The following is a 22,682-nucleotide window of genomic DNA, read 5'->3' as shown; positions in this document are numbered from 1 at the left end:
AATGGCCTCCCTGGAATGGGAGTAGTCTTATTTTTCTTATTATTTAAGCCAGCAAGCATTTACAGAAGCCAGAAATAGCAGGGCTAAAATTTCAAACAGCAGTTTTTATATAAGATGGATGCTTCACTTCCAGATGAGGATTTTCCCCAAGAGTTGGTGGCTTGTTATTTTGAAACACATCCTATTGAGAGAAGAGAGGCGAGGGCCCGCTGAGGGCAGAGTGGACCACATTTCCCACAGAAGGAAGATGCGAGCTTAGGTACAAACAACAAAGATCAGTTCTTTGAGTGCTATTACCTTGAGGCTACAGACCATTCAAAACGTATTCGCATACTTTGTATTTTGCAATAAAGTCTTTAACTTTGCTATTCACTTTTTCAGGTTTCATTATGTCCTTTGTAATCTCTCTCCTTCATTGGTCGTTATTGATCTCCTTTACGGCAATATTGCCTTACGGCCAAGCAGTTCTGCGTGGGAGATGTTTGCGGCCACGAAGCCTGGGGCAGGACCTAAACCATGAGCGCTGCCGAGTAAGTGAAGTTCTGTCGGCGTAAGGGGAGGGGATGTGATGACCTCGCTGCCTTCGCAGTGTTCATCTTCCGCTGTCTCCACGGGGAAGGGCTTGTAGGTGAGCTGGGAGGACAGCTGCCGGCGGAGGAAGCGCCCTGTTCAGGGGACAGTCCTCCCCAGGCCCAATGAGGAGCGTTCGTCCAGGCCCAGCGCTGACATGTTGGGGTGAGTGGTTCCGGTTTCCTCTTACCGTCCACACAAACAGGATCCACGGGGGAGAGAAAATGTTCCCTGTTTGAACAATTCCCCCGTTTACACATTCAAACACTACCCTCTCGGTGTCCGTATCTATGCAGCACGGTTATCATTATTTAATAATATATTTAATGATTGTTTAAGAACTTCTTTAGATATTTAATCATGCAGAAGTTATTTTTTATTTGACTACTTGTTACTTATTTATTTTAAAATGAAATGTGCCCCTGGCTTTAGCAGAACAGTAATAAAAATAGGCGTGGCTGCCCTAACCGGTTTGGCTCAGTGGATAGAGCATCGGCCTGCGCACTGAGGGGTCCCAGGTTCGATTCGGGTCAAGGGCATGTGCCTTGGTTGCGGGCCAGTAGGGGGTGTGCAAGAGGCAGCTGATGGATGTTTCTCTTTCATAGATGTTTCTAACTCTCTATCCCTCTCCCTTCCTCTCTGTAAAAAATCAATAAAAAGTATATTTAAAAAAATAGGCATGGTAGAGAGGGTATGCCCAGTAAAAGGAACTTAAAGCAAAAGCAGACCTCTTTTTTTTTTGTAAAACAGAAACTTCAACTGTATTTGTAATGATTTCTAGTCAAAAAACTAAACTTTAAATTTTATTTCTTCTCTTCATTGCCATCCCCTCTCCTAGCATACTTTATTTTTCCATAGTATTTATTTTCTAATATATTATTTATTTGTACCTTAAAATTTTTTATCTGTGCCCACTAGAAGGTAAGCTATGAAAGGACAGAGATTTAACAATTTTTTTTCAATTACAGTTGACATACAATGTTATATTAGTTTCAGATGTACAACACAGTGATTAGACATTTGTATAATATATAAAGTGATCAATCAGCCCAGTAAGCCTAGTGCCTATTTGACACCATACACAGCTATTACAATATTATTATTGACTATATTCCCTATGCTGTACTGTACATCCCTGGGACTGTTTTTATAACTGGCAATTTGACATCTTTTTTTTTTCAAATAAATCTTTATTGTTCAGATTATTACAGTTGTTACTCTTTTTCCCCCCATAGCTCCCTTCCACCCAGTTTCCACCCCACCCCCTGTCTTTACCCCACCCCTCCCCACCCCTCTGCCACTGTCCTCATCCATAGGTGTATGATTTTTGTCCAGACTCTTCCCACACCCCCCACTCTCCCTTCCCCCTGAGAATTGCCAGTCCACTCCCTTTCTATGCTCTTGATTCTATTCTATTCACCAGTTTATTCTGTTCATCAGATTATTTATTCACTTGATTTTTAGATTCACTTGTTGATAGATATGTATTTGTTGTTACTTTGTTGTTCATAATTTTTATCTTTACCTTTTTCTTCTTTCTCTTCTTAAAGACTACCCTTCAGCATTTCATATAATACTGGTTTGGCGGTGATGAACTCCTTTAGCTTTTTCTTATCTGTGAAGCTCTTTATCTGACCTTCAATTCTAAATGATAGCTTTGCTAGGTAGAGTAATCTTGGTTGTAGGTTCTTGCTATTCATCATTTTGAATATTTCTTGCCACTCCCTTCTGGCCTGCATAGTTTCTGTTGAGAAATCAGTTGACAGTCGTATGGATACTCCCTTGTAGGTAACTAGCTGTTTTTCTCTTGCTGCTTTTAATATTCTCTATTTGTCTTTTGCCCTTGGCATTTTAATTATGATGTGTCTTGGTGTGGTCCTCTTTGGATTCCTTTTGTTTGGGGTTCTCTGCACTTCCTGGACTTGTAAATCTATTTCTTTCACCAGGGAGGGGAACTTTTCTGTCATTATTTCTTCAAATAGATTTTCAATATCTTGCTCTCTCTCTTCTTCTGGCACCCCTGTATTTCGGATGTTGGTACGCTTGAAGTTGTCCCAGAGGCTCCTTGCACTATCTTCATGTTTTTGTATTCTTTTTTCCTTTTGCTTTCCCGGTTGGGTGTTTTTTGCTTCTTCATATTTCAAATCTTTGACTTGATTCTTGGGATCCTCTGGTCTGCTGTTGGATCTCTGTATATTATTCTTTATTTCAGTCAGTGTATGCTTAATTTCTAATTGGTCCTTTTTCATATCCTTGAGTGTCTCACTATATTTCTTGGAGGTTTCTAGAAGATTCTTGAGTAGCCTTATAACCGTGATTTTGAACTCTATATCCAGTAGTTTGCTTTCCTCCATTTCTTTAATTTGTGACCTGTTTCTTTGTCTCCGCATTTTGGCTGCTTCCCTGTGTTGATAGAGTGGCTTTGTGTGCTAGGTGTCCTATAGGGCCCAGTGGCTCAACCTCTCTAATTACCTGAGGTGGACACTCTTGGTGCACCCCTTTGTGGGCTGTGTGCGCAGTCTTTTTTAAAAATATATATATATTATTGATTTTTTTACAGAGAGGAAAGGAGAGGGATAGAGAGTTAGAAAATTGATGAGAGAGAAACATCGATCAGCTGCCTCCTGCACACCCCCTACTGGGGATGTGCCTGCAACCAAGGTACATGCTCTTGACTGGAATCAAACCTGGGACCCTTGAGTCCGAAGGCCGACGCTCTATCCACTGAGCCAAACCGGTTAGGGCTGTGTGCACAGTCTTGTTGTAGTTAAGCCTTGATTGCTGTTGGTATCACTGATAGGAATTGACCTCCAGGTCAATTGGCTGTGAGGACCAGTTGTGTCTACAATGGGAGAACTTCTGTGCTAGAGACACCCTATGGGGCAGGACTTGCTTCAGTGGGGCTTTGGCGCTCACTGAGTCTGCCCCCTGAGTGTGTCTCTTATGGATGTGAAGAGTTGTAATCTGGATGGTCTCACTCTGACCACTGGGGATACTGGCTCTTGGATCTCCAAGGGGATGCAAAGTCACCCACTGCCTAAGGCCACTCAGCAGGAGCTACAGAGAGATCTGCAGATTACTTCTCTTTGTTTGGGATTTGGAGGTACCAAGATGAGGCACAACTGTGAAGTAATGTGGGCTGCTGACCAGCCTTAGGCCTTTTGGAAGCTCTGGGTTTCTCTGACCCAGCTGCAGTTTGACAGGTTTTTAGGCGGAGAAAGGCCAGGCCATTAGTATGCAAAAGCCTCTTTGCACAGCTTGGGTGGGGTTGTAAATTGGGTGGGGCATGGTCTCAGGGAGTCATGGGGCTGTGCAAACAGCAATGGTTGCCATCAGACCTCCCCTGATAGGTCCCTGGGTCTCTATGTCCCTTGGCCCCGTGTAGGAACCATGGATGCTGCAAGCACCTCTGTGAGAAAGCCGCTCTCACGTTCCGGCCCGATGCCAGACAGTACAATTTCTCTCTCTATGAGTCTGGGTCCCCAGATTCTTGCCCAGAACTGGATTTCAGAGCAGCCAGGAGCTTGTATCTCCCTCCTGGTTGAAATAGACAACAGCATACCCAGCTGCCAGCCCCTTTTGCATGTGCATCCGTACCTCCACACTTTCACACCTCTGCACCTCCAATCGGACCCAATGCGCTTTTCTCTTTCCTTCTAGTTGTAGAATTTCCACTCAGCCAGCCTTCCTGTGGTTCTGGATGCTATTCGTTTTGTCTTTTAGTTGTAGTTTTAATGTGGTTGTACGCGGCAGCAAGTTCAGGTGTTTACCTATGCCACCATCTTGGTTGTCTCGGCAATTTGACATCTTAATCCTTTCCCCTTATTTACCCATCCCATCCTCCATCTGGCCATCATCAGTTTGTTCTCTGTATCTATGAGTTTGTTTTTGTTTTGTTTGTTTGTATTCCACATGTAAGTGAAATGATATAGTATTTGTCTTTCTCTGACTTATTTCACTTAGCATATTATCCTCTAGGTCCATCATGTTGTTATAAATGGCAAGATCTCATTTATTTTATGGCTGAATAATATTCCATTGTATATATGTAGTACATTTCTTTACCCATTCATCTATTGATGGACACTTAGGTTGGTTCCATATCTTGGCTGTTTAAATAATGCTGCAGTAAACATAAGGGTACATAGGTCTTTTGGAATTAGTGATTTGGATTTCTTCAAATAATTATCCAGAAGTATTGCTGGGTTATATGGTGATTCTGTTTTTAATGTTTTCAGGACCCTCCATGCTGTTTTCCATAGCTGCTGCACCAATTTACAATCCCACCAACAGTGCAGGAGGGTTCCCCTTTCTCCACATCCTCGCCAACACTTGTTATTTATTGATTTATTGATAACAATTCTGACAGCTGTGAGATGATATCTCATTTTGTTTTTTATTTGCATTTCCCTGATGATTAGTAATGTTGAGCATGTTTTCATATGCCTATTTGATGTATGTATGTCCTGTCCTCTTTGAAGTAATGTCTAGTCAGGTCTGCTGAAAGGGGAGGAGGAATTTTTGTTTGTTTATTTGTGAACTGTGCTGACCCATATTAAATGCTCAATAAATATTTCTTGAATGAATAAACCAGTAAATAAATATAATAGTAAAAAGTTCTGCATTGAGTTATGGCTCTATATGTTATAGTATTTTTTCAGTTATATATTTTTGATATTTCTCAAAATTAAAAATAATTGTTTTATTTGTATACATGCATATTCGCATAATGTTTGTCTAATCCATATCTTAAATATAAATAGCTATTAAAATGGAAATGTTTATGCATGCATATTCAAAGTCATCTAGCATATTACCAGTGGTATGCATGGGTTCTTTGGGAAATACTGATTTTGTACTAAGAGTGTCTTCCCAGTAGTACAGTTACCAGACTTGTCTACCTCTCCTGGGAACTTTTCAACTTTGACTTCTGAATTCTTTGAGATTTCTAAAAAAGTACAGGGTGTGGGTCTTGGCTCCAGAACAGCATTAAATTTTCAGGAGAAACCACAGCATAATGGAAGGAAGCTGCAAAGTATGGACTCTGAAGACAGACTCCTTGGATCGAGTCCATACTTCATTTGTTTTCTGAGTGACCTTGGGTAAGTTGCTTAATCTCTCTGTGCCTCAGTTTCTTCCTTGTATGACATAAAAGCATTACTTACTTATTGGATTGCTTTGAAGATCAATGTTCATGTGTGCAAAGAGTTAACCAGTATCTGGCATGTAGTAAGTAAATGGCAAGTAACATTAGCTAATAACAGATATTAATATAATTTATAATAACTATGATAATGCATAGCATATTTTTCTGAGTGTTTACAAAAACACTCAGATCACTCAGGGTTATTTTAAGAACATGCTGTTATGACTGCAGACCAGCTTTCAGCAGACTATGAGGATTTCTGGAGATGTTTATCTCAGAGATAGGCCAATGTTCTGATTTCCCCCAAAAATGAGGCACAAAAGGGAGGTTTTCAAATAAACTTGTTTATTCCCTGTTTACTCTATTAGAGGTTATTAACATGTTACATATTTAGAGAAAACATTAAATGTAAGCAGTCAAGATCTTCTTGAGTTCACTAAGAAGGAGGATAATACCCTTCTGATCCCATTGCATACACTTTATCAATAGTATCAGTAAGCAAGTATGTTAGAACTCTTTCATGAACTCGACACTCCTATGGCCAACCTTCTTATGGATGACTCCTTGCGTAAGCAGATGGACACTTTTGCCTTTGATAACCCCATTCCCTGGAAATCCCCACTCTTCCCCAAACTCTTCAACCTTCAAGATTTGTTCATCACCTCCTTCAGGGAGTCTTCAGTGATACCAAGATTAGCATTAGAGCTGAAGTTCCAATTGTCCCCTGTCATGTCTTTATTACTACACTTAGGATGTTGAATGGTAAATATTTTTTCTTTGTCTTTCTCTCCTACTTGACTGTAAGCATTTTGAGGTCAGTAATACAGTTTATTCATTTATTGATACATTAATATTTCTTGCTAGCTACTACTGGGTACTATACTAGGGACCAGGGACATAGCTGTGTATAAGATAACAAACACTGTCTTCATGGGGCTTATAATATGAAAGGGAAGTAAGTTGAAGGCTATATTAGAGAACTGCAGGAAGCTCTGATAGCATACTAGTATAAAAGGAGGATGTAACTAAGTGTGGGAGCCCAGGGAAAATATTGCTGGAGAGAATGTGGGGTGGGTCAGGGAAGGTGATTTCAGACAAAGCAAAGGAAATGTACACAGGTCCCTAGGTATGGAAGAACATGGCATGTTACTCAATTTTTGTTTAATGTAGCATAATACCTATGGCACATACATTATGTGCCATTTACATGTTTGTTGAAAGAATCTGCGTCATTCCTTTTCTAAACAAAGAACTCCTTTTCTCCATATTTTCCTTCTGCTAATTTATTTGGGGGATTAGAGTTTGTCAATAGCTAAGGAGCTGGCAGGCTGTGTGGAATGTGAAAGCATGAAGAGAAGCCAACAGATTCAGTGTTCTACGGTAGAAAAGAGGTGTAATGCTAACAGTAACCACTGTTCCATTACAGATTTGTAAAGTAAGATTTACATGGTAATACAAACATTCGCTGTGATGTTGGAACAAGAAACAGTTTTTCCTTTCAGATCCTGTGCAATTGTAGATTATCCAGAGGCAGACAATACATTGGCTTAGGTTACCAGCAACTCGGGGACACCAAAGAAATGAGACAAGTTCTATTTCAATTATCTTTTCCAAATTTTGACAATTAGAAAGTCTACAATGTTTGTGTACATGCAAGTTTAATTTTAATTTTAACTTAGTTCTTTCTTTTCATTGTCTATGGGAGACACCATAATTTTTATAGTGCTTAGGAACTCAAGATGTCTTGCCACATACAGCACAGCAGTAGAAAACATGGCCCAGGTAGTGCAATAAGCACATACATCCCACAGTGAACAAAACATAGTTCTTGTCCTGATGGAGCTAAGCATCAACCAGTGGTTCTCAACCTTCCTAATGCTGTGACCCTTTAATACAGTTCCACATGTTGTGGTGACCCCCAACCATAATATTATTTTTGTTGCTACTTCATAACTGTAATTTTGCTACTGTTATTAATCGTAATGTAAATATCTGATATGCAGGATGTATTTTCATTGTTCACGACCCACAGGTTGAGAACCGCTGTCAGGGTGAGGAGCCAAAGAACAAGACAACAAAACACTACAATCATAGCAAAATTTTACAAGTGTTGTGAAACAGTGATTAACTGAAAGGAAGTTAAGGACTGGAGGTGGGGAGAGAGAGAATGACTTACTGTGGGGGTGACATTTAAACTGAGGAATGAAGTATGGATTATGCCAGTCATATAAGAACTAAGAAAAGAGAGTTTCATATGGAAGGATGAGCTCAGAGGAGAGAGCTCAGGAATGAGAAGTATTTCTGAAGGTCAGTACAGCTGGATATGGTGAGCATGGGGAACAGTGGCATGAGAGGCAGTTGGGAAGGTGGGCAGGAACCAAGTTATGCAGCACCTTGGAGCCTACTGTCAGGCATTGAAGAGACTTTGAAGAGTTTAAACATGGTTCAAAGCATTGTGGAAAATGAATTGGTGGTGGACAAAAGTGGGTGTAGTGAGGATGCTGTGGCATCTGGCTAGAGATTATAGTGGTTAGATTGGGGTGGTGGCAGTGGATGTGGAGAAAATTAGGCTGTTTTGAATGAAGGCATTTTAGAGGTGGCATTGTGAGGACTTGCGAATGGATTAGATGTTAGGGCTGAGGGAGAGGCAAATATTAAGGATCACTTTGAAAAAGACAATTCTTCTGTTTTGAAGATCTCTCTGTTAAGGTTTAGTTCTCACCTTCTGTAGTGAGGAAAGGCCCCAAGGCTCTGGCTCTGGGAATGTGGGGTGTTGGGGGGGGGACAGACCTGAAGGGTTTCTGAGCAGCCAGCATTCAGGGGCCTTTCCTCCCCTTCTCCCCAGGCCTAGCATTCTTGAGAATTAGGCATTAATGACCAGTCAGAGCGTTGGGAGACTCATTATTGCACATAAGTATCTTGGCTGAGAAGGGATCAATGAGGCCTGGAAGAACAGCAGGATTTGACTCAAAAAATCCCTCAGCCTTGAGAAGTGGCTTGCCAGGAAGAAAAGGCCTTCCTCTACTCTGAGCCTCCTACATATTCCAAACCATATTCTCTTCCACAACTACTGGTTCCTCGAGCTACTGTCTCCATTCCACCACCTTCTAATCATGAGACCTTGTGACAATATCTTCTCTTAGCCTCGTTGTTTTATCTATGAAACCAGGGTAAAATTGCCTTTGTCTAATGAATTGAGATTGAAATGAATTATATTTGTAAATTCTTTACACATGCCTGGCATGAAGAAGGATCGCTCTGAATTTCAGCTGTTCTCTTATATTATCCCCTCCCCCAAACCAGAACCTTCCTTATTAAAGCCTTTAAAGCTATTCTTTTCCTTCCAGCCCCCAAATGTTTGAAAAATTTCCCTAATATCTCCCACCTCAAGACCCCCAAATGGTCCCTCAGGTCCTTCAGATGGCTGAGTACTTATTTTCCTGTGACAGACATAGCAGATGCAGAGGACTGAAAAGGAGGAAAGGGTAGTGTAAAAGTGCAGCTTACAGATTTCCTGGTCTCATATTTATGAGCCAACTTTCTTTAAATACTTAGATCCCATATGTACATTTTATTACTCTTTGATTTGTTTCTTTTGATTGGTCTGAAGAGTGAAATTGGGAGCTGGAGCTTGCTAATACTTCCATATTAGAAAAATATATAAATAAGAAGTTTGAGTTTTGTGGGAGTCCCTCCCCCACCTACCAAGGAGAATCAAACTTTGTAAGGATATCTTTGAGATTTCTTGCATCTGCCCATAGCCTTCTTCTGTGGGACTCTTGCTTAACATGCCCCTGGTTCTAACTCCTGTTACAGCTGAGGAGGTCTTTCCTGAGGAGTCAGAGACTACCACTCTGAAGCAAATGGTTTGATTTTGAGTGGGGAGATGGAATGAAGGCAAACCCAGAGAGGAGGAGTTCCATTTCAAGAAAGCAGCTCTTGTCATTTTAACGCTTTTTAAACCTCTTTTCTTTTACCCTAAGTCCAAATTGCTTCTCTTTTCACAGCATCTATTTCTCCTTCTAATAAATTTCTCAATCCTTATCAAAATCCCAATCAATCTCTTAAATAAATCTGTACAACTCTAAACTCCTATTGAAATAAAATTTTTAAAATGGCAAAATCAGGACTCTCAAGCAAATTCAAAATGTGCATACCAGTGATTGATTGATTGATTTCTATCAGAGGAACTATAATGTGTTAAAACTGTCCCAAAAAGCATTTGAGAAGCTAGATATTTATAGGCAATATACAAAGGAAAGAATAAGAGTGGTTTTACTTACACAGTTTCACTCGAGCTTCAAGCCTTGAGATACAAATTTTATGCCAGGATTGATCTTTATGACCTTGAATAAACTAAGCTAGTGGTTGGCCTTTTGTATGTCCTAAGCAGCCCGTATATCACCTGAATCAATGGGAATGGCCAAGAGGAAGAGCAGTGCTTTGTATCATGTGGTGTCCTAAATTCCCAAAATTCTCTGAAAAAGGACCTGGGTCTGAGGTTATGCAGAAATCTATATGGAAATATTATAGAACAAGAGTAGGTTGTTTCAGATACCTTTCCTTAAAGGAGGAAGAGCCTTCATGTCCCAGACCTCAGTATGGGATATTAAGCCCAGATGGAATATTGTATGCCTAACTGTGGCTCCTGTCACCTGTTATTTGTGCTCTGATTTGTGTTGACCCTTTTTATGTCACCCATATACAAGGAGGCTCATGGGCAGAAATTACTGGGAAATACCTGATCTGTTTTCTACTGAGAGCTGCAGGAAAAACTTCAATCATACTGTTATAAACAAACAAATATATAAAATGGAATAAATGGGGAGAAGGAAAATCTCTTATGGGAAAATGCCAACTAATAATTATAAAAGGAATGCTCTATCATTTGGCAAATTGTTATTTAGCAAACATCATCATAATATTTTTAGGCATGAATCATCAGTGGATGCTAAAACTCATGAGCAGACATGTGAGGAGGAAAGGCTATCTAGATTTTCAACTTATTTCTCCACAAAGTTTCTAATAATTACTAAAGAAAACAGCAACTTTACAGTGAAGAAAGCTGGTTGATAATCTCCTTAATTGACTGATTAAAGTTAGCACCAAGAATAGAGGAAAGAAATCACGTGCCTCTTAACATTATGTACTGAAAAGAACCATCACTTCTGCGGCATTTTCGCTAAAATGCTTTACTGATTCTAATTCACAAGGAAATAGCAGACACAGCCAAGTTGAAGGATACTGTACAAAATAGCCTGCACCCCTCAAAAATGTCAAAGTCATAAGAGGCAAAGTAGGACTGAGAAAATCTTCCAGATTGAAGACGATTAGAGATGATAATTAAATGCTATGGAATCTTGGATTAAATTCGGGGGAACCAAAACAAAACAACTTTCCATAAAGGACATTCATGGCATAATTGGCAATACCTGAATAAGGTAGATTGAGTACAGAGAATTATATCAATATAGTTTCCTGATTTTGATCATTGAATTCATGAAAGAAATAGTCCTTGCTTTTAGGAAATACACACAAGTATTTAGGGGAAAGAACATAATGTCTGTAACATTTTTCTGTAGGTTTTCTCCTTTTCCTTTCCACTGATTCTTTCTCAGCCACCCCCATCTCCCACCCACTCCTGGTGTTGCTGGAGTGATGTTCACAGAAACCTCAAGCCCATAGGATACAAAAGGGAAAGAAAAAAACCCCTTCTCCCTCCTACAGTCTTCTAGTCTCCCTCTAGCATTCTCTCCCTGTCCCCTGCCTCCTTGGTTGGCTGACTGGTCAAGCAGCAATGGGGTTTGCATAGTTTCAGCCCTATTATCAAATCAAAGATAGAAGGGTGGATTTGAAGCTGAGACACAATGCTTTCTTGTATCTTAACCCATCAAGAGTTTTCTAGGATGTGCCCTCATGAGTTCTACTTCAGTATAAGAGACTGAGCCTGGGAGAGGGAGCTTCATGCTGCACAGGACTCTGACCTCTGCTCACTCAGAATTCTTAGTGTCATTTTCTTCAAGGGGACATTTTTATCATGTGGGAAGTAAGTCATATGCTTTATGCTTTGGGGCTAGAAGTTCCTATAAAATCCTCAGCAAGTTTTTTACAACACCAATATTGGGATCTGTAGTTGAGAAGCAACTATTATGTGCTCCTTCTTCAGGGAAGAACAATTAGAGATTATCTAACTCGCTCCTTCAGACTTTATTGAATGTAAAATACTCCCATGATGAATGTCTCTCTCTCCCAACAGCATAACCAGATCTCTCTGAGTTTGACCTTCAGGGCTGAGATGTTTTGTTTGTTTGTTTGTTTGTTTATTAGATTATGTGAGCTCTCTGGGGTCTCTGCTCTACTGTCCCTCCTAAGAGCCTTAACTACTGGACAGTACCAGTAGGTCATAACCAACCATGGGCAACACATCAACTTAAATGGAGTCAGGAGGAATGCAGTTTTCTGGGCACCTCCAGTGCATGCTCCCCATGCTCCCGTGACTCAGTCTCAGCATGGATGGAGTAATAGAGAAGTATAGATGAACTGTGGGTTTTATTTCAGACACATTGCCCAAATGAATAAAGCAGGAGCTAGAAGAAGTAGGAAATGAAATGTAATGTCTGTCTCCTCCCTTTGTCTCCCGAGGACCTGCTCCACGGTTCTCTTGTGATAGGAGTGCTCAGTTGAGTTTTTGAAGGCTCGGGGATGATCTTAGCCTGTACCTGGTCCAGTAATAATTCTCATTGTTGACAATTTTATGATGTTATTATTCTTTTTAAAAATATATATATTTTATTGATTTTTTACAGAGAGGAAGGGAGAGAGATAGAGAGTTAGAAACATCGATGAGAGAGAAACATCGATCAGCTGCCTCCTGCACATCTCCTACTGGGGATGTGTCCGCAACCAATGTACATGCCCTTGACCGGAATTGAACCTGGGACCCTTGAGTCCGCAGGCCGATGCCCTATCCACTGAGCCAAACCGGTTTCGGCATAATGTTATTATTCTTAAAGGGAGTACAGTTCAAATGCCTTACAGTGTCTACTTACATAATGGAGTTATTAAACAGCCAAACTCTGCCTTTCACATCCTCCTGCCTCTCAATTCTCACCGCATTGGCACTGGTGTGATTTTTTACCAGCTCTCACTAAAAGGAAATACCTCATGGATGGTGCAGTAAAGAGCATTAGGAATATGTTCTCTAAAATGGGAGAGAGTTCCCTGCAATTAAGCCTTTCAGTAGGGAGCCTCAGGTGAAAAGGGCAGTGAGAGTAAGACTAATTAGAAAGTCAAGGTAAGCAAATGTGGCAAGAACAAGTTAAACATATGGGCAGGTTTACCACAAGATGCAGATGATCATACAGAAAATGTTAGATCTCTAGGAAGAAGCCTTTTAGTCAGGCTCTCCCATTCATACTTAAGTAGTTTTTTAAGCCTGAGAACCAGTATTTTTGATTACAAAATTTCTCATAGACTTCAATGCATGCATCATCCCTAGTTTAAGTGGTGAAAGTTAGTAATTTTGTATTTACTTAATAACTTAAAAAATTCCAGGTTTATATAGAAGACCTGATCGATTCGTGGCCTACTATTAATACTAAAATATTGGAGGTCACTTAAATAGCTCTGTCTCGTTCCAATGAAATGTACTTTCCATTGACTGCATGCTGAGAAATGTAGCAACACTAATGCAGACTCCTTTGGTTACATATGGTGAGAAGCAAACCTTGGCTCATCAATCATTCTTTCCCAGTGGCTTCGAGTAAATAAATGCAGTGCTCTGTCTTAGAAATGACTCCGTCCTAGTTTTCCTGAAACATCAATTTTAAAAAACTCTCTTGTTTGCAGCCAGGAGGACATGCTCATTTAAATGAAGTTGATCTGGGGAGACAGATGGGCATGTCTTAAACCTGGTCTGCCTGGGGCAACAGATACATGCAGCCAGAAATACTGAGAACACAGCAGTATAAATAGGTAATTACAAGACTTAGAAGCTGGGTCGGGTGAGTGCCTGGGTTAACCTGGGACTTCATAGGGAAGATTGAAGAGCTTGTTGGGATGGAGGGAAGGGAATACTAAAAATGGTCTCAATCTGGGTGTGATCTGAGCATCCTACCCTAATGCTTGATTTGTTTTTGCTTTGCCCCTCCCTCCAAATCTCAGGTACCACGGAAAGTCTTAGTCACTAATGGGGCGTTACCTCTGCTGAGTAAGAATTAAAGCTGAACGCAGAGGCTGTTCCACAGCATAGTTGAGAAAATGTAGCCTTTTTGGTTTCCTCAGTAATTCAGAGCCTCTTTGAGAAAATTGTATCTCACCTGAAATCTATACTCTAAGATACAGGGAAAATCTTAAGACTAAATTGTTTTCTACCAGATAGACAGATCTGTTAATTCGTACACATGTGTACCTAGACCACTGCCAGGAACAATAGATGCTCAGTTAAATCCCAAGGAAAACCTAAAGGAATTATTTCATTAGTGAAGGTGATAGGTGATGGGTAACATGTTTCTGGACTAGTTTTCCACCTGTTTCTGAAAATGCTATCTAGTCCTAAGTGTATTGATGATCAACTGTGTCCTGTCACTTAAATATCTGCAGTCATATTTCCTAAGACAGAGTCCTCAGAATGTGAGGAAGATGGGGAAGCAAAAAGTACCATGAAGGAAACCCTGTCTGAAATGATCGGATTGCTGGATTTTATAAACTTGGTTCTTTGTCCCCACTATAATCAAACATGCCTTTGGGAATAAAGCACATGAGAACCACAGGAAGTGTTTAGATGCATTTTATTCAACAATCAGGCAGTGGATATCATGGTGACCTTATAGGATTTCAGAACCTTGGTTCTCAGCAAGGCCCATGTTTTTTAATGAGGACAGGAACTTCCCGCTCCCTGTAGAAAAGATTGGAAAAAAAATTAGTTTGCACTCTGCTGACAAAGTGACGATTGGAAAAAAAAAAAAAAAAAAAAAAAAAAAAAAACAGTGAAAAAAAGTTTAGCTTTATTTAACATAAAGTTTTTTTAAAAAAATGATTTTAGAGAGAGAGAGAGATATCAACTTTGTTGTTCCATTGATTTATGCATTCATTGGTTACTTCTTGTATGTGCCCTGATTGGAAATAGAACCCACAATCTTGGTGTATCAGGATGAGGCTCTAATCAGCTGAGCTACCTGGATTGGTTTGAGATTTATCCTCATTTCTCTTTCTTTCATTGACTTATTCTTTAACTCATCAAATATTGATTGAGAACTATTACATACACTAAGAGTATAGCAGAAGAAAAATAATGTCTGTCCTTGTTCTGGTGGGGGCAATTACAGTGAACCTCTGAAATTAATCTCAAATCCATTGTTGCTTCTTTTGCTCCTGATGTCATTGTCCTGACCACCATGTTTCCAGGTTGGGAAAGTGGGCTCTGCAGGACCTTCTAACTGATTGATCTTTCCCCTTAGAATGCTGGCATTCATATTTGTGAGAACTCACAAAAGGAAGTCATCTCTCTGTCCCATATGATAGCTGCCAACTCTAAGCACCCTCCCTTCCAGATACAGACTTTTCTGCTTCCCCCAGCCCCACTCCACCTTTTTCAAACTGGTTTCCTCTTCCCTGAGCCAAATATTTATAAATATTTTAATTGTTCCTTGTGAGATTCTTCTATTTCTCTCTTACTTGAGGACATCTAACTCATATATCTTTACACATGTATTTATCTGAAACCTGCTGATTCTTCATTTTAAGAGTTTTTGATATTTTCTTGTTCCATAATTATTAACCACTCATAATACTTGTAGCATATACAAGCACAAGCATCTAAACAGAGCACCCAAGTTCACTTTTCTCTAGCTGTGCTGTCCAGCACACTAGACACTATCCACATGTAGCTATTTAAATTTAAATCAGTTAAAAACTAACTGATATTAAACTTCAGTTTTTTTTGTTGTATTAGCCACATTTTAAGTGCTAGTGGCAGGGGCTTCCATATTGGATAGCACAGATGTATGTAGAGCATTTCTGTCATTGCAGAAAGTTCTGCTGGAGAGTGCTAAAAAGAATGTGGCAGTACAGAGTCCTGAAGAAGACAAAGAAGAAATAGGAAAAGGACCTTACTGAATATATCTTCCAGGAGCATAATGATCAAGGAGATAAAAGCCCTTGTTTGTCTCCCCATCACAAAACCCAACAACTAGGGGTTAAGTTTTTAAGTATACATTTGTCTTGTGCTTTTAATGGGCAATGCAAAGGCAATATGGTACATTTGAAAAGATGTTGCATTTAAGAAAGCTACATTTTCTCTGTAGAATTAAAAATAAAGGCAGAGAAGTTATATTTTCAGCCAATTAAATGTTCTTCCCATATTTACATATTTTTAAAATAATAGAAACAGTAAGCAGGGCTGGTGAGTTTTAAAGACTAAGGGAAAAGGGTGAGTGTCGCAGCCCTGTGCTCATGTTTTCCCAATATGTTTCACTCTAGATATTGGGCCTTTCGGTCTTGGCACTTGGAAATTTCCCAAGTCTCAAGGCCGTTCTATTGCTTTCTCCTCCCCTTGGATGGAACATGATGTTTGACCTTAATGTCAACAACATAGGTCATGAGAAAATTAACAAATGGTTTAACGTTCCTCTTAAAACTTTTTTTACAATATGTTTTTATTGATTTTAGAAAGAGAGGAAGGGAGGGGGAGAGAGAGAAACATTGATTGGTTGCCTTCTGTATGTAACCAGGGATTACACCCAACCACGGATTGCACCCACAACTTGGGTATATGCCCTGACCGGGAATTGAACTGATGACCTTTCAGTGCACAGGACAATGTTCAACCAACTGAGCCATACCGGCCAGTGCCTCTTACAAGTCTTTAAAGTGGAAATAAATTCACCACAAAGCCAGAACCCAATGTCTTAGGTTTAAAACTTTAGGATATTAGATCTGTCTCTCTAAGGACTATTTCCACAATCCTTCTTAAACACTGAGAATTTTCGGAAATGATTTAAAGCAGACTAAGAAGAGGATGCTTGTTATAGGGCAGTGATGGCGAACCTTTTGAGCTCGGTGTGTCAGCATTTTGAAAAACCCTAACTTAACTCTGGTGCCGTGCCACATATAGAAATTTTTTGATATTTGCAACCATAGTAAAACAAAGACTTATATTTTTGACATTTATTTTATATATTTAAATGCCATTTAACAAAGAAAAATCAACCAAAAAAATGAGTTCGCGTGTCACCTCTGACACGCGAGTTGTAGGTTCGCCATCACTGTTATAGGGAGCTTATACAGTGGAATAATGGAAATGTATGTAGTCACTTGAGCCTAAATCAATGTTTTAATACCAAATCAGTTTCATGATAATTGAGTCTTCTGGATCACTTGTGGGATATCTGTTGTTTTGATCATTTTACACCTTTATTTAACCTGAAATACTTTTGTTATGCTACCAAAATTCAGAGCCCTTGTTGTAATAATATTCCTTTCATGAATCCTTTCTTGACCCTTTCAGTAAGTAGAAATCTGTGTCTTTTCTTCCCTCCTGTAGCAGTTTGCTCATAGCTCATGTGATGACATTTGTCACAAGTTGCAAGAAGCTTCTTTGTGCTCATGACCTATTTTCTCTTATTCATAAGCACAAGAAAAGCAGAGGAGACTAGCACAATGCCTGGCACATGTTAATTGTTCAGAAGCTGGGTAAGATAGAAAATCTATGGCAAATCTATTTATCTGAGTGCTTGACTTTGTTTCCAATCACTGACTATAATTACTTCAGAAAATGAGCTTCATTGAGACTGGCTCTCAAGTCCATAAATAAAAACATTACAAAAATACGTTCTGGTCACTTAATCTGTATAATTAATATTTGTGTATTTAAGGTTTTAGTAAACATAATCATTACTATCATCCAGAATGACATTTTAGATTTAAAGGTATTTTGGGTGTATGAGCTTTTCTAAAATCTAGACTATCTACTGTTTTGCTGTAAAAGCATGAGTTTTCATCACACAATTGATTTTTTAAATTCATGAACCATTCAAACACCTTTCCTCCTCTATTTCATTATCCTTAATACATTTTATGTAGTACCACATTATTAATTCCTGTCTCTCTTTTGTTCATTTTCCCCCCTTCTTATTTCTCTCCTTCTCTATGGCATAAAGAAAGCCTCCAAACATTTCCAAACCCTAGCAGGCATAATTCGTTGTTTTTAATTTTCTGCTCTCAAGCATGGTGCTCAGCACTCTGTTAGTGTTGAGTGTAAGTGAATTGAGAGACGAAGCAGGTTGGAATTTCTTCTGTGTCTCACAAATCCTCAGTCTGGTACTTGACTTTGAAGCATGGCGGGAAGAGCAAGGATTAGGTCCTAGCTCTGCATTTATTGCTGGTGATCTCAAGCAAGTTATGTAGAGTAAAACTGAGTTTCAATTTCTCCATGTGTATAATGGGCTTAGTATTATCCTATATAGTAAAAAGGCTAATATGCAAATTGACTAAACGGTGGAACAATGTCGCTATGACGCACACTGACCACCAGGGGGCAGACTCTCAATGCAGGAGCCAAGCTCACGGCTGGTGAGTGCAGCGGTGGTGGCAGGAACCTCTCCTGCCTCCGTGGCAGTGCTAAGGACCCCTTGGGGGATGTCCGCCTGCCGTGGGGAGCGGGCATAAGCTGGCAGGCGGGCATCCCCTGAGGGGTCCTGGACTGTGAGAGGGCAAAGGCTGGGCTGAGGGATGCCCCCCCCCCCCCCAGTGCACAAATGTCATGCACCGGGCCTCTAGTTTACCTCATAGAGTCTGTGTGACTATTAAGTATCTAGCACAATGCGCAACAGTATAAATATTATTTTCTGTCAACACACACACTCAAATATACATACATATATATATATATATATATATATACATATATAATCATAGCAGATATATAATAATAAGAAAAAAAAGATTGAAAATTATGTTTGGAAAACTAGATGTTTTGTTTCTCTCATGGTAAGGTGGATGATATTGATTGGGGCGTCAAAGGATAAGATATATGAAATTTGAAGATAACCAGCTTAAAATAGATTTTAAAAGAAATTTAAGTTTGTACTCACTTATTTTCCATACATAACATGCATTCATTAGAATAAGTATGCCCATCAGTCCCACAGATGGGGTCATAGATCCTGGGGCATCCATTCACATTACTGTTACATACAGCCTAAAATGGAATTAAGCAGAATCATTTTCCGTTCTTTGAGTTTATAGCAAAATCTCCAACGTGCTTTTTACCTCCCTGGAGTTGCTTAGCTTAAAGATGGAAGCATGATTGTATAGGGAGAGTGATACTAAGAGAAAGAATTAAAGATTTTGAGTCAGAAAGCCTGGTTTTAAGTAATGCCTATGCTATTTACAAATTGTCTGACATTGGTAAATTTCTTGGTGTCTCTGAACCTCAGTCACTTTATCTGCAAAATGGGAATGAAATTATCTCATAATGGTTTTAGGACATTTTAATCAGGTGAGTGAGATAATGTTCAAGTTTATAATTACTGCAGCTGCTAGCTCTTCTCAGGTCAGCCACACCTTGGGCATGTTCTTCCTTGCACACTGTAGTCCATTCTCTTAGTCACTAGGTGTCTTCCCCCCTTGGAGTCTTTGCACAGCCTATTTCCTCTATGTCAATAAGAACTAGTAATTATTGAATGACTACTATAGGCCAGAGACTGTCTGAAGTGCTTTTTATTTGTTATTCTATTTAAAAACCCACATCTATTCTATGAACATTTTATTATACTCTTCTTCTGGTGAAGACAATGAGGCACAAAGATAAACCACCCATGGCCACATAGGTATTAATTCCTGGGTCCAGGATTCAAATCCAGTAAATGTAGGTCCTGAGCTTTAGCTTTTAGCCACTTCACTCTACCACAAGCATGTCAAACGAGAGTTTGACATGCTTGCTATACCACGTCTCACCAGTTACACTTTGCTAACACTCATTTATCCTTCATAGCTCAAAATAAATCTCTCTTACTTAGGGGCACTTTCCCTGATCACTCTAACTAGGCAAGGTTCCTAATGGTACCAGAACTTCTTTAGAACACTCATCAAAAATGTAATAATTTATTTGCTGTGTACTTTTGGTTTGTCATCTGTCTCCCTATTAGATATAAATATAATGAGAAGAGGGATAGTTGTTCCTTTAAATATAGAGACAGAATATTTTTAGATGTTTGGATATAGAATACCTTTTCTAGAGGAAGAACCTAGTTTATTATATTCCTCTGTTCATTATTAATTAGAGCTCCACCTTGGAGATTTGGTGCTTTTGGAGTGAAGTTAATAAGGCTTCCACTCCAAACCCTTGTCCTACCAGATAGCCGCTGTATATATAAAAACCCCTTCACACAAGCACTACGTGACTACATAGAAACTGGTTGTATATCAGTGTATTTGTCCTTTAACATGAGCCCCTGTGGGGAAACTAATGTTGGCATCTGCATGTAGTAGGTTAAGCCTTGCCAGCATTCATACTTCTCATCTTGACTTCAGGCTAAACTCTAAGGTGACCACTAGAGCGTTATTTGATTGGAACAAACAATTCTAACCTGATAAATAACAGATTACAAATAGTCTTTACCTTTGTTCCTGGGACATCAGCTTTAGCGTTACCTAGAAAACAAGTCAGACATGGGAAATTAGGTCCTGAATCAGAGAAGCTAGATCTATTTTATTCAAAATTCTCTGCTTCCTTTGAAAACAGTGACTTCTCTGCTGGCCTCTTTCACTCCCCACTCCTTCTTATTTCTATTTTCCCTCAAGGACATCTCATTGGTGTCCACTCACTGCCTGCTTGCTGAAAACTCGAAAAATTAAGCAAAAATTTGATTATGACCAAAGTATCTTAATTTGGTATTTCAGAAAAGTTGGCCCATTTCCTTGAAAATAGAAATGATGTGTTTACTGCTTGAAATGTATCAGGCATTGAGCAAATATCTTCTGAATGCTCACTGACATTCCCACAACCAGTTATTTAGACTTTGGTCTCACTATTAGTGATGTAGGACGTATAAGTATCTTTATCTCAGTTTATTGGTGAAGTTCATATAGCTAACTGCGAAACAGCTACAACTAGCAGTAACCAGGTTGTCTGATGCAAAACTAACCTTTGCAATTCCATTTAAGTCTCCTTTTTAAAGCAATGTTTAAGAAATGTTGTCCTTATTTTATATTAAAATTCCTCTTTCTATAATTCTCATCCAGTGAACTTATTTCATCTCTTTGGTACTGAAAGCTCTGTTCAAGCCTAGACTCTGTTTAAGTCCAGAAGGTAATGTGCCCAGTAAAGCAACAGGTCAAAAGCTTTTATTCAAGTCAGAAAAAATATGCACAGACACCTACCAGACAAACTCAACAGGGTCAAGGCACTGAGAAGAAAGATGGCTGTCACCTTCATGGCTGAAGTTTTGTGTCCAGAGCTCAGCTGGAAACTGCAATGAACTTACCGCTTCTCTTCAGAACCCTTTGACTGGAAGGGTTATATAGGCAGTGGCAACTCGGGCTCCACCTGCTGCCCTGTGTCACGGGTCTCTTTGGTTATTGATTGACTTCACAGTGTAGACTGGCCCCCAGGTTGGGGTAATGTCACCTGTGTACGAAAGCTGAAAGGAATGCCATGGGCCTGAAATGTGCAAGGCCAAGATTCAGTAGTTGCCTCTCTCCCTCGGCTCCTCTGGGATTTGGGAAGGCATTTCCTTTCCTCAGCCCCCGTTTTTCCTTCTGTTAGGTGAACTCAAAGGTCCCTTGTACTCGGTAGTTCTGGATATCTGAACAGCTGTGGATATGTTAAAAACCCTCGCCATTCTGTTTTGCTTTTCTCTTTTTTATTCTTTCTCTCTTTTTCTGTCACCCATTCACAAAGCCTAAAGTAGATGACAGGGGGACTGGTTAGAGACAGGACTCAGTTTCTTGAGAGGTGTGCACGCACATGCTTGCCAGAGACACGTACTAGCTCTATGACATTGGAGATGTAGTGCACTTTTGCTGTGTCTCAATTTATTCATCTGAGAATTGAAATAATAATAGCACCTAACTCAAAGTGTTGACCTTTCGTTCAAAAATATGTATTGTGTCTACCATGTGTCATTGAGAAACAATTCTCTACTCTCACTCATGTTTCGCGTGTCTTGTGAACAGAGGCACTGGCCGGCTGCCTGTGCTTCAGCCCACCTTCTCAAGAGTTTGCATAACAAATGGCCTTGGAGAGTGTAATAGTGTCCCCTCTGTAATAAAGAGGAGGTTTGTTTATGTTTAGTGTAATAAAGATGCTCTTTCCCTCCATGGCAAAGCTTAGGTAGGCAATAGTGCACTTTTAAAAAGATTAGGGATTTTTAAAAACCTTGGCATCCTACTCTTGTCACACACTGCACTTTCTGTTCAGGTACCACTGGGCCCTCTTCACATCACACTGTGGAAGTGGGGGCTTGAGAAACTAGATGAAATGCTGACACTCTGACTGTTGCTATTGAATAATTACCCTCCCTTGTCACTGACGCAGGAGGGTAAACATGCTAGAGGATTTGGGAGACAGTTGTTATATAGATTGGTCAGAGAAAGCCTTGCTGATCAAGTGACATTTAAAAAAATGTTTTTATTGATTTCAGAGGGAGGAAGGGGGAGAGAGAGAGAGAAACATCAATAATGAGAGAGAATCATCGATCAACTGCCTCCTGCATGTTTCTCTTAGGGATGGAGCCCGCAATCCAGGCATGTGCCTTGACTGGGAATCAAACCATGATCTCTTGGTTCTTGGGGCGATGCTCAACCACTGAGCCACACTGGCTGGGCTGATTAGGTGACATTTGAACAGAGACATGAAAGAAGTGAGACATTTGAACCATATGAATATCCAAGAACAAGCACTCCAGACAGAGAGAAATAATAGCAAGTGCCAAGGCCCAGAGACAGAAACTTGCTTGAGATGGAG

General features: G+C 39.8%; 1 protein-coding gene across 1 annotated transcript; it reads right to left on the bottom strand.

The window, feature by feature from the left end:
- Positions 1-14,489: 14,489 nt before the first annotated feature.
- SPINK1 (serine peptidase inhibitor Kazal type 1) lies at positions 14,490-21,198 on the bottom strand. Its single transcript, XM_070417126.1, has 4 exons — positions 21,098-21,198; positions 20,337-20,368; positions 18,808-18,914; positions 14,490-14,612 (listed from the first exon to the last, which is right to left on the bottom strand). The coding sequence occupies exons 1-4, from the start codon at positions 21,150-21,152 to the stop codon at positions 14,567-14,569; spliced, it is 240 nt and encodes a 79-aa protein (XP_070273227.1). The 5' UTR covers positions 21,153-21,198; the 3' UTR covers positions 14,490-14,566.
- Between the last annotated feature and the right edge of the window lie 1,484 nt (positions 21,199-22,682).

This window comes from Myotis yumanensis, unplaced genomic scaffold (genome assembly GCF_028538775.1).
Source record: "Myotis yumanensis isolate MYYU_CA2020_CCGP unplaced genomic scaffold, mMyoYum1.0.hap1 SCAF_5, whole genome shotgun sequence".
In the NCBI taxonomy this organism is placed as follows: domain Eukaryota; kingdom Metazoa; phylum Chordata; class Mammalia; order Chiroptera; family Vespertilionidae; genus Myotis; species Myotis yumanensis.
Note: the sequence above shows the minus strand (reverse complement) of the source record. Positions and strands in the feature narration are given on the sequence as shown.